The sequence below is a fragment of the Opisthorchis viverrini genome, assembly GCF_000715545.1.
Source record: "Opisthorchis viverrini unplaced genomic scaffold opera_v5_270, whole genome shotgun sequence".
In the NCBI taxonomy this organism is placed as follows: domain Eukaryota; kingdom Metazoa; phylum Platyhelminthes; class Trematoda; order Opisthorchiida; family Opisthorchiidae; genus Opisthorchis; species Opisthorchis viverrini.
The window spans coordinates 231,076-243,921 of NW_008751922.1; the positions used below are offsets into that span (position 1 = coordinate 231,076).

Consider the following 12,846-nt stretch of genomic DNA (forward strand, 5'->3'; position numbering starts at 1 on the left):
AATTATGGAATTCCCATCGGATTCCAACAATTTTGTTGACAGAGAGTTTAGCCGGCTCACTTTTGCGTTTCCTTAGGGATCTGATGAACAACAAGGTATTCTTCCAGCACCCGGACCTCACACGTTGTCTGGCCGTACACGAAACGGTGATGCAGCTGATGGTCCAGACTCTTACGAAGGCCACGTTGGAGCAACCCGGTACAGCTGGTAGCGGCGGTGCAGCAGATGCATCTGGAGTGCGCACTTCTGCTGAAAGCGGCGTTACTGTCGCCACATCTTCGGCGATACTTCCGGTCGTTCAAGAAGAAGGTTAGTCCCACGAGTGCGGTTGCATCCTTAGTGGCTTGGGGTTTTGTACGATTCTGTTCAGAAGCGTGATCTTGTGAGGAACTTCCAATGGTCACGCCTGGTGTATCGTGACTTTACTACCGAATTTGTACGATTACGAGGTATTGTAGAAACTACGGCAGTCATACCATTTCATTGCAGGCTACTTGATGATCGTGACCAGCATTTGACAGAGTGGTATAAATGCATACACGGAGGGACGAGTGGTTGAATATTCTCCAAGGCGAAAAATCTGATATATCACTATACTATACTACTAATATACCACCACATTACTACTGAAGTGGTGGATTTGCTGAACAGCATTTCATTTGGTGTGTGTCTTAACTGAACACATTACGAATGGACCACATTCCAAAACTGTGTTCAGCCTCAGGGCCAAAAGTTTTCCTGTCACCAACGTCTTCGAGATTTCGGAAAGTTTGGTATTATTACACAAATACTCTCACACTCGATCGACCATTTGCTCAGTTGTAAAGTTTGTTGAAAGTTGTTTCGCATCAAAACCAACTTCAACTGGTTATAATAGGAATAAGCAATCTAGAAAAGCTAATGTAGACGCAACTGAGCAGGTACTATAAAGGGTAAACTTTAAAACAGTAAGGCTTGGTGGGACTAACCCAGAGGTAACTATGGATTTACCAGTTCCCCTCATCATTCCAGACAAGAAGCGAACGTCGGCTGTGATTCGATGGAAACCGGCCACTCGGGCAAATCAATCTAACTACGTCCCACAGAGCTGACACGTGCTCTATCCTCAAACTGTCCGTGCTGCATCTTTAGGTTCACTCTTCGTTCCTTCCTCACCTTGTACAGGTCTCGGATTGGCAACAAGCACGACAGAACAACGAAACGCCGCCGGTCCCACGGAGATGGTCGTCCAGTGCTGTCGGTTTCTATGCTACTTCTGTCGAACTTCACGAGGAAATCAGAAGGCCATGTTCGAACATTTGAGTTACATGTTGGAGAACTCGTCCATGCTCCTTGGTGAGTATTATCTAGCTTGGCTGGTTTTCTATCGGAACCAGGTGTCTGTGTGTCTGAGGGTGTTTGTGTTCGATACTCCAGTTTAGGGACAATTTGGGGGCCTGAACGTGTTATATCTGCTGATTGGCCAATCTGTGGTATCTGCTGCTGACCCGCTCCAGTGCCTAGCTGCCGGAAAAAAAACTCACAGAAGGGAACACAACAGCTATATTCCGAACAAGCGAGTGAGTGAGAGAGCACAATTCACAACGGCCCCACGCTATTTAAAGGGGACTTTCTGACATTGTTTCAGGTTGTCTGATGGGCGTTAGTGAGCACCCATCAATATCGATCGTGCCTCTGTGAAGAAGCCTGAACTCTGATCACATTCGGTCGTGCTTCTGTGGCGCGCAAGAACACTCATCAAGTTTTGCTGAATTACTTGAATGATTGACTGGCCTGGATGCTTGAGTTTTTGGTGAGCACTTTTTGGTGGAGCAGCGGGTTTCGGGCGTTCTGAGGTTGCTTTCAGGAATCTGACCTTTCTGATACAACAATATCGTTTGTCGGCGATCTGTTTTAGGTTCATTTTCCGATACCGTTGTCCACTTGCCTAGTCTAGTGTACATGTTCCTTGGCCGGCTGAATTCTGAGATGGCTCGTGGGAATTTTCCGTTTCGGAACAAAGTTGCTGGTGGTTTGTAAGCGGTGCGAATTTATTGAGGTTTTAGTCCAATTCTCACAATGGGAAGCCGCAAGGCACTTTGCAGCAGTTCCATTCTTGTATAGACGTGGTGCACTACTCATCATAAACGAGAGTTTTAACTGGGTTCCAGGTGAGTCCCCGGTCGAAACCACGTTGATATACAAAACAGTTTCCTACTCGTTGGGAACTATTCAACGGTGCGCACCTCTCTGATCATCTGAAAGATTCCAGAAACCAGTTAATGTAATGAGCATATGAGGGCAAATCAGCGGACTGTGTCACGTGATAGGGAACATTCCGACTACCCCATCCATCAAATTACCTACCGGAGCCCGGCTAGCTGAGTTGACTGGACTGTTAAAGCTCGCATCCCCTAACTACAGAAACTGTGACCGAGTAACTTTGGCCTGGTGGAACAGAGGGGAACAATGGCTGTTTTTCTACGCACGCCAAATTAAGCGCCTTGAGTTTCTGTGATACTGATTTTATGGGTGAATTCTTGTAAAACCCGTTGTTTTTCGGATATGTAGCCACATTTGCAATAATCATCAGGCGTTTGAACTTTCAGTTGTTTGTTTCGAAAAGGCGAGATGGCTCAATAATTAGAGCGCGAATTTACTGACCGCAGCGTCCGTCGTTCCAACCTGACCTCTGCCTCTCAACGTCCCCCGTCTAGGCTTAGGAAACCTCGCAGTATCCCAGCCCTCGTGCTTCCTTCTGGTGGCATGGCGGTTAGGCACCGAGAGGGTGTTACAGCTGAACGATGTTTGTTTCGAAGGTCAACCGAATATTGCTAATCCAACTGTTAGTCGTACTGTTTTATTTGCGAACATGTAACCGCTGCTTATTCTGGTAAGCAAATAACCTCTACCTTGTCTGGAAATTTCAGCTCGTCCCAGTCTCCGCGGTACCTGCCCACTGGACGTGGCGTACTCATCCTTGATGGACAATAATGAATTGGCATTGGCGTTGCGTGAAAAGCAGTTGGAAAAGGTAAGTCTCTCTGTCCGATGTGATTTGAGCAGGGAGAATGAAGAAACCTGGAAACCGTGAGGCAGCCACACACCTGCACCATGCGGGGGTGGGTCGAATTAAGAATCTGGTTGCTGCATCAAGCCATTTGATGGGTCATTCGAAATGTGGACTCTGCTGAAAACAGATCAATCAAACTGGAAAGGCAGTTTGCAGAAACACAATAGAATACTGATTACGTGACATACTTCCCCTTTTCAAACGTTTTGATGGCTATTCTATACTTCGCCATAGGTCCTCTCAGATGACAAGCTAGCTTCCAAATGGTCGCAGTTCGTCCGCCCATCAGATCCTATTGGAACCAAGTGTTTCGTCTTGTTTGATAAACGAAAGCAGCCTAGCTCAGTCGAACGTGAAAACTTGGATTGGAAACTAAAAAAACATCAGGAACCATACAGATCAACGTGAGTGACTTGTGCTTCAAAGAGTCATAGGAACCAAAATGTGGGGAAGCTGAGCCTACTGAAGTATGTCAGTAGTATGAATGGAATGAAGCACTGAATACCACTCGTGGCAAAGTTATTTAACATGCTGTACACCGGCTGAAGGAAGTCTTGTGGAACTGCACACTTAAGAAATTTGCATCAATCTTGTTTCAGTCTTTCCTTAATTTCAAAACGTTCTTTTGCTTCTCTGCTCCAGGTGGCCGTTTACCTCTCTCGTTGTGGTGTGCAGTCAAATGCAGAACTACTTGCCAAGGGTTACCCAGACATTGGCTGGGATCCAGTCGAAGGCGAACGCTTTTTAGATTTCTTACGCTTTACTGTTTGGGTAAACGGTAAGTCATCCATACTGTACATTGACTTTTGACCTCAGCAGGGTTTTCGGGGTTTACCCATCATCAAACTTCCTTGTGTTACATTTCTTCTAGGCGAAACGGTGGAAGAGAACGCCAACCTTGTTGTACGACTGCTGATTCGTAGACCCGAGTGTCTGGGACCCGCACTTCGCGGTGGGTCGAAAACGATGAAGCCACCAACGGCCGTGGCAGCAATCGAAGGAAACGAGTTACCGCCTGGTGGTCCCGGTGAACTCCGTGATGCAGGTGAGACGACCAACCCCGATGTCGAAGCTCAACAAACCTTGGTCGGTGGAGGCCTTTTGAAGGCGATGAAGGAAGGCATCGTCATGTCTGCGCAAATCAAGCTGGTGAAGATGGCCCAAGAAGCCGAGGCTGCCGGACTGAATCCAGAGGATGAAGACTTGGGGTGGCGTACCGTACTGATGGACTATGAAGATGCGAATCTGTTTGTCCCATTGCCGTATAACTTTGAATGTCTTCCAGTAAGTTAGCCTATCAAGCGACCTGTCGAGATTTGTTTTCCAAAACGGCATCTGCCTAATGCGTTCGGATGTCATTTTTTCTCGGTAGCCTGAAGACAGTCCGGACTACATTGACTTGGGCGCAGCAATCCTGACATTCCACTCGGTGTTGGTCAATTTGTTGGGCTTCTGTGCTCCGGACATGGAGACAACCAAGAGCGAGTCTGTTCGAGCGCGATCGATTCTACAATCCCTAGTCAGCATGAATGACTTGGAGGGTGTTTTATCTCTTCGGTTCATCCTGCCTCCTCCAAAACTTGAAACGCAGGTAAGTTCGTTTCGTAAGAAGCATTTCGTCTATTAACTCTTGAACTTTTTTCTATGTATGTCTGCTGGCTGAATTCCCCCCAGGAAAGCTAGCCAACCTCTAAAAATAAGCGTTGGATCCGTCAGCAGTCCAGGACGAACAATATGTGCAGACATATTGGAGAGCTCAATGAAGCTATTGTCATCCAATCCAATGAAATTTGCGCATCGCCTCCCCTGTTTGCCGCACAGGAACTAAAGCCATAGTGTTGGGCTTAACTTGCATTGAGCCTACGAGTTAAAGGAAGAAGGTCTCCGCTGCGGAAAGTGCCGGCTGACCAGTTACAGACTATTGGACAGGGAAGCAAAACTCTCATTTGCGTCTTATTTGCAAAAACTGAACATCCATCTTCTCTTGAACGCGTCCTCCTGAACATTCCTGGATATTCATTGACTGTTGCTCAAATCCAAGCAAGTGCTACAAAGCGGCTCCACAAATTCTGCAACAGATCTTCTTTTTCCAAGAGACGCAAAGTGGATTTACAAGAAGAAATCATACTACTCGCATGCTTCCCCATCAGTAGTATCACCGTTGCGCGAGTAGTACCAACCCGATGGGTTTGTCGCAGACAAGAAGTCAACAAAAGGGCAACGGTTCTGTGGTCTTTGACGCTCCCTTCTTCCCGAGAATCTTTGGGACTGATAAAAGTGTCCACGTTACGAATATGCCCGAGTTAATCCTTTCCCACCATCACGTGAAAATACTGAAACTGATGGTGTGGACATTTGTACGGTTGGATGTCTCTCCGTTCTGGATAGGGTATTCTACCTGTAGCGCATCTCATCTATCACTGGTACACGAGGTCTTTACATTGAAGCGTGTGATTCCATCACTTTAAATCTAGCGGTTGCGTATGCCGTGCCTGAACATGCTTGAGACGAGGATCTATCAGGATCTATCTACCGAAACCGGTTAAAAACTAGGCGTGCCTACAGTCAAAGAGCAAGCTGTTTGTATTAGTGCACTGTTGATGATGGCCATAACACAAATCAGGTGTATGCACTAATAGAGGTTTTTAGTGTAGTTGACAATGGTGAGATGCCACACGTGCAAAAACGAATACAATGGAAAATGGGGGCAAGTCAAAAAAGGAACTTGTCGTCTGTGAGGGTGCCTTGGTGAAAGTCCGGATAGCGGGAGCGTGTTTTCTCCGCAGTTTGGCTGCTACACGTGTTCCATAGTTGTCCGTGGACTTGTGGAGAGCGGTTGACTTCCTGCTCCCTGCGCGCGCGCGAGTGTGTGAGCTGAGCCTAGTTGTATGCCTATTTATTGTGTGCAGGTGAAGAGAGGGGTGTCCCTATGTGTTTGGTACTTGCACGAACATGAATACAACTTGACCTGATGTGGTTGAAGGTCGTAAGCGTGATGCAGATGGTAGCCGCGTGAACAAAACTGAATGAGAAGTTGTAGTATACAAGTTATCGGCTGAGGTTGCAAATGGGACAGGAATTGTCACGTGGTTTGAGTGTTCATGACGCGTGATCTGATGAGTGACCTCTACAGATCACATCTACGTACGTAATACGATGGCGCCAGGCCTTAGACTATGGTATGAAAAACGTTGATGTCGTCCACGGCGCTAGTTTCATATTAAGCCAGGTCGGCAAGTGCTACTGCTCTGTTCCAGAGTTAATTAACACAGATGATGCCTCCACTCAATTCCAAACAGTTTGTCGGACTTTTAGACAGCATTTGACTCCAACAGAGACGTTTTTTTTACTGTCAAATGGACAGGAAGGATGAATCCCATTGTATATTGGGACCGCATTCTAGAAGTTAGTGGATTGTAAATATTTGTCGATTTTTTAATTTAATATTTCTATTGTGTGATTGTCACACTGGACACTGTACTCACTAATATGGCAAACTGAATTCCCCATCAGAGGAGAGGAGGTGTAGAAAAAAATATGTGGTCAGAGGTGAAAAAAACAGAATACAGTGGAGTAAAGGCTGGAAAAACTTGGCTTCTGTTCCAGACATCAAGATGGAGTGTCTAATTCAACCTGGGGATAGAGTGGTGCAGCGAAAATTGATCTCCACATCAATCGAATAGTAGTTTGGTTATCTTGCGTGGCAGCCCTCTGCTTTATTCGAATGAGGATACCCGTCTGACAATTTGCTCTCTGAATCTTTTGAAAAAAGGAAACGGATGAGGACTTAATAGTCTCGTGCCCAGGATTCCTGGTCTGACAAGATGGTACACTGCTTTTTTTCCAAACCTTTCCAATAATAGTAGCATACTTACACTTTTCACTGACTTGACATAGGTATTTTTAACGCAATTTTACTAATTCATTGATGCTTTCCATCCAGTTGGATGAAGACGGCCAAGAAGAGTGGGTAGACAAAGCAGGAATGCCTCCTGGCTTGCTACCGGAACACAAAGCTTCCGTTGTCCTGTTCCTCGAGCGTGTCTATGGGATATCAGATGCCGGGACGTTCCTCCGTCTTCTGGAGAATGCGTTCCTACCAGACCTCCGCGCTGCCACCTTGTTGGATGCGGTAAGCCCATCATTAAAAGTACACCATATGTTTTTGATAGGATACGATAACTTTCTGTTTCCTGATAGAACCTCATCGGGAATTCTTGGTGTTCAACACATGAACGACCTTGCAGAGGCGCTGTTACTGTTATATATTCCCGTGTGCTGGGCTGGGACCGCTGAGTTTATGATGAATAGGGATGTGGTGCATAATCTTTCACCGTGGAACTCGCACCAGAAACGAGGGAACTCAATCGTGATATTGATGGATAGGCTGCTCTAGTGGTCATCCATTGGTCACAGTTTACTGTAAAGACTGTGACATTGAAAATGCCAAATTTAGACAACTACTCCCATTTACATACCAAATTCAGCGGTCCTCTATGAGAACAAACACACGGCGAATGAGGACACGGGATAAAAAGAACAACCAATGGAGCCGCCTGACCGAATAACTAATCGCGTTCAAAGGTCACCCCCGGCTACCAGCACGTATATCAGCACACACGTAACACTACTGAACCCACAACCACTAACCCACTGCTACGCACAATTACGCACTGATGATGTCACCTCGATTGGTGATGAAACGTTTGCAACCAAATTGCCCGGCTCAGCGAACAAGTCGACGACCATCTACGCTACTTGAGCTACCGACATTCTCCTCTATAGAAAACACTGTTCAATCCTGCTTGATGCGCGCAGGATAAGTTAGTTTGTCTCGGACTGATACAGTATCACGTAAACCCTTGCATCTACATAAATAATATTTAGGTATGCGGTCACCGTACAAAACAGAACAAGGGCAACGGAAATTGAGGTCAACAAACTCTGAGACTTAGAATTAAGAGTACAAACTTTGGAGCTGAATGTCAGAATCATAGTACTTACGCCCAATGAGTCCTGATTTGTCCTAATTTGCATTCAGAACAATGTCTGTTAGTAATAAGATACTACTAGTTGATTGTTATCGGTAGTAAGTACGCTAACGAAATGTGTCATATGTGCCCTATGAATATTGGGATTTTATCCGTCGGTGGAACACACAATCATTAGGGTAAGCTAAACAGCTCGATTGAAGGCATCATAACATAACTTCAAACATACACTACTTGATTGTACCAAGTAGTATTGGTTAAAACTATGACGTGGGGCTCCGGTGGCGGTGCGTCAGCCCTGCGTCCATGGTTCCTGGGGATCGTGCGCCTTGTTTTAACAGGGAGGAAAGAGAAAACCGTAGGTTGGACGACAGGCTACTAGACGATCACTGATTCTGGCCATAAAGGTGAAAAGCAGGGTTGTAGTGAAGGTAACTGGACAAGGCTTAAGTGAGGACTTCGAATGATGGAACGGTCTCAGCGCCGTTTCATTTTCAATCGCAGGTATGCACACGTAGATTGGTATAGACCTAGATCTAATCGAGAAAATTCATCTCCTTCTAAAGGTACTTTCGTTCAGAAGGCATTTTGTACCTTTCCTCGGGAAGCAGTTGATCAAAAACCTCACGATATGTCTAGATCTTGCGGAGAACACAAGCGCATCTTAGTAGAACAGCATTGTAATATGAGACTATGCAATCTGAAAGTTCATCCACTTACGCTATCTGATCTTGAGCCAACACTCAAGCTTCATTGCATTCCTATCTTCTGACAGGCCGTGGTGCCGGACAGTGATATGGCCCTCGCTTTGAATCGCTACCTTTGCAACAATGTGCTTCCTTTGCTCACGAGACATTCACACTTCCTGCGCGAGGAAGGCTCAGCTGGTGGACTTTTCGAGGCCACTTTACAGACCGCCTACCGCTTATCCAAGTGCAGAGCCATCACTAATCACCAACGTGACATTCTGTGCGAGTTCCTGGTCGCACTGATGCAGCAAATTCGACCGCCGATGATGACCGCATTGCTGCGGAAGATGGCCGTAGATTTGCGCAATTTGTCAAAGGAGGTAAGTGTCGGATCACAAAATTTTCACCTGCCATTCATGGTTTCTCCTCCAGGTACACCGAGGTAATTTTCTTATCATCAGATTTCGGAAGTTTCGTAAAATGAAGTCGTAACTTCAACTTGATCGTATCTGATAGTAAATGCGGAACATCAGACCTAACGTGCGGTTGATCTGCGCGCCTTATAGAGCATTGGCTGATCAGATTCCTAACCCGTCGATTTGATAAGTGAGATTCCAACTGCAGCTGTTCACACTCCCAAAACGATGTTATTGGCAAGAGGTCATACGAGATCCTTAAGCTTTATGAACACAAAAAAGAAGCGGTAAAGGTGTCTGATCTGCTAAATTTCGTCTGGTTGGGTAGACATACGTCTGTCACGCAACCTAATTCAGCTTATTGTTCTACCGTAACCCACTTAGACTGCGTGAATAATTAGAAATTCGAATGAATCTACCAGACAAAGAAGCAAGCATCTCTTATGGAAGTTTATTTGAATGGGTGGTTGCCGAAATGTAACGGTGTCATGGTGACTTTTTATCGATCAGCTTACTCGATCCCCATCGCCAAATGATAAATCGCTCCGTCTGAGTATGATGGACACAGGTCGGGAAGCCACCAAGTTGATATGGAAACTACGGTTCACTGGTACGGAAGAGTAATAACAAAACGCAAAAGGATCACTGGCTAACTGGTGGATATCTCTACACGCCAGTTAATTTGCCATGTCAATGTTTGGTCGGAGTTGACACGCGTCACTGTGCGTGTGTGCAAACCGTAGTAATGGTATTTTTCTCAGCTTATTTCTCGGTCTGAGCCTCCCAAGCTAGCGTTCACGTCAAAACAACCACCAAAGGTGCACAAGGTATATTAACGCCCAAACAAAGTCAGGAACACTTGTACAGCGCTGCATATATATATATATATATATATAGCGTAGGTCGCCTTGATGCCGGACCGGCAAGCGTCCCGAACCTTTGGCCAATCTTGCGTGGGATGATGGGCTTCTCGGCCATGGTAGCACCTGACTGCGAGCAGTAAAGCGGGATCCGTGTGAAATTCCGCCTAACATAAACACAGGTCCAACTGAAGCCAGTTGTGTCAAATACCGAAACTATTAAGTATCTGAGTCCGGAACGACAAAGCTGAGTCAATTTCTGGTTCCGGGGAATCATCATCGTATCACATCTCACGAATCTCTTGAGATAGTTGAACCCACAGCCTTGTGGACAGGAATTCGAAAACCGCATACAGCTGACCAACATTACGATTGGCCTACAACCACGCTAAATTGTGACGTTTCTCAGTGCAGTGCTTCTAGGTTTTCTAGCGAGAACTCCTTTGGGGAGGAATTTAAAGCCGCAGTTTGGAAATCCCCACACTGCCCATAGAATATAAACTTCACCCTCTTACCCAGTGTCAGTGACGGAGAGGAAACTTACTGAGACTTAGCGAAATACACTCAGTTGCAAACCAATCTGGTTTTCCGGGTTTTTCGCCTGAAACCTGGCTAAATCTCCAGTTTGAGTGTAGTTCGCTAATCGCGTGCAATTTGGGTTCAAGTAGAACATAAAGTTGACGGAAACCTGGAGACCGCGCCTATCTGAGGAGCCCCAAGAAGGAGAAACCAGTCGTGGGCTGTCGAAGGATTTTCAACAACCTTATTATTGTGGGCCGAAGACACCTAATGCCGTTTTGTTACCGTGAACGCCGGTTTGAATAGCCGCCTGATCGCATGGTGCGCCTGACCAAACCAGAAAAAGCCGGTAAACGTGCGAGCCAGCTGCCCAATTGACCACTGGCGCTTACAAGCGGTCAAAGAGTGATACTAAGCATACAACTCATCTGTCAAGGGCGAGTGAAGAATAACCAATGAAATTTGTCTAAGCGAAAAACGGGTATTCCATTGGCAGTCATGTAGTCCCATTAGGTTCGGAGCTGGTTCTCCTAATACTTACGAGTAGTATATTACTTCTTACTAAGGCTTGTTTTGAGATTGGTCTTTTGACGGTTTACTCAGGACATGTATTTGAGAATCTACATGACCTCTCATACGGATGGTGACCCGAACCGTTAAGGTGACAGGTTGGCACTGTGGGTGAAATCTGCTGCCCTTTTTCTCCCTTAACGAAAAAAAGCATCCTCTTGAAATTCAGCACGTACGCCTCAACAGAAATATATAAATTGGGACTTTGCTGCTGTTAGCCTCGGGTTCTGAATTGGTGAAATTTCTGCTCATCCCATCCATTTTTGCGCACATAAATTCAAAAGGTTAGTTGAGAAATTCGAGACAGATCATCCCACATATTATTGATCCCTATTCCTTTTAGTCGGTCGTTCCACTTCGTGTTCTCACGGAATTTTATCAACGTTGTGGAACCTATTACACATCCGAAGGTTGGACGGATGATTTCAAGTCTGTAGCGGCAGCTGCAGCAGTCGGTGCGGGTGCCGGAGCTGGAGGAGGTGCAGGTGGCGATCACGAAGCTGGTAAACCTCCTTCGACGGAGAGTGCGGACGCCACGGCTGGACGTGGAGCCGGAGCCGGAGTCGGTGGTGATTCGATTGCGACGGAAGAAGAACGAAGCTTGACAGCACAGTTGTTCATATTGATTTTCGATAATCTGTCTCGACAACCCTATGAACCGGAACTATTCTCGTACGCGTTGCCATGTCTGTCAGCGATCGGGTGTGCTCTCCCGCCGGACTACTCGATTAACATGGGTGATCCAGGTATTGGAGCAGATGGAGAGCAGGGAGGATTTGAGAGATTCGGTTCGAGAACTGGTAGGTCGAGTTCGGGGCCTAGACGAAAGTTTTGTCTGTTTTTTTCTCGATCTGTTTGTCGACATGTTCCTAAGACACTTCCTTGAGCGGGAATTTCCATGACATGTGATTCCGACATAATGGCAATTTTGAATACTAAATTGAAGAGACACGAGTAACTTTGTGCCGGTTCGGAGTCTGGCCCTTCGGCTCCTGTAGACGAGGTCGGGCGGTTTGAAACTCAACTCCGCTCAAGCCGGCCGTGGTTCTACTTGACAAGCAACCCTAGCAACAAAATGCCAACTGCGGTGCTCCACCGGATTTTGTTCGAAAACTTTCACCAGTCCCTAATGGTCCTCTTGGTTGTCAGTTGCAAGTAGTGTGCAGAGCTAAAAAACTAAAAAAAGACAGTTCATCGTGTGCAAACTATGATGTTTTGCAGCCGACCGGGTGGACGCACATCTGTGTATCTGGAAGGGTTATCTAGATCCATGACGTCCGTAAGCCTGACGGCCTTCCTCGAATAACTGACTCGCCAACTATCGACCAATCCTCAACGAGCCGGACTTGATAAAACTTGTCTGTAGCTGTGCTTTGGACGATGTGTTCCACTCCCTTAGTTAAGGTATGGTGAACAAGGGTTTCTGTAATATCTATGCGACTCACCATACCGACAATGTTCCTCATCTGGACAGATCACGTAGAATTATGGAAGACTAGTTAATGAATAAGATTCTTCAGTAACTCTTCGTTCGGTTCAGAATACTGTACAAATGAACCATTTTGAAGATTTAACGACAATGTTGGATATGGTCTGCTGGTATTGTATAGCTACGGTTAGGTTTTCGATACATTCAGTAATATCGGAACTACGCGCTTAAGTTGGGGATTTATGAGACCGCCACTACTGCAGCCCCATTTCCAGCAATTCAGCATTCTCAGACCATATATATATATATATATATATATA

The 12,846-nt window shown here is 46.0% G+C and overlaps 1 protein-coding gene across 1 annotated transcript in view; it reads left to right on the forward strand.

Annotated features, from left to right (window-relative positions):
* Window positions 1–12,846, forward strand: part of T265_09254 (hypothetical protein) — a gene marked incomplete at both ends in the record, with an annotated part of 179,014 nt that overhangs the window by 85,749 nt on the left and 80,419 nt on the right. The window contains 11 exons of the mRNA XM_009175285.1: window positions 77–309; window positions 1,165–1,335; window positions 1,898–2,011; window positions 2,046–2,150; window positions 2,910–3,013; window positions 3,695–3,830; window positions 3,924–4,336; window positions 4,425–4,643; window positions 6,996–7,184; window positions 8,819–9,112; window positions 11,441–11,897. Coding sequence (XP_009173549.1) covers window positions 77–309; window positions 1,165–1,335; window positions 1,898–2,011; window positions 2,046–2,150; window positions 2,910–3,013; window positions 3,695–3,830; window positions 3,924–4,336; window positions 4,425–4,643; window positions 6,996–7,184; window positions 8,819–9,112; window positions 11,441–11,897 — 2,435 coding nt within the window. The remainder of the gene's footprint in view (window positions 1–76; window positions 310–1,164; window positions 1,336–1,897; window positions 2,012–2,045; window positions 2,151–2,909; window positions 3,014–3,694; window positions 3,831–3,923; window positions 4,337–4,424; window positions 4,644–6,995; window positions 7,185–8,818; window positions 9,113–11,440; window positions 11,898–12,846) is intronic.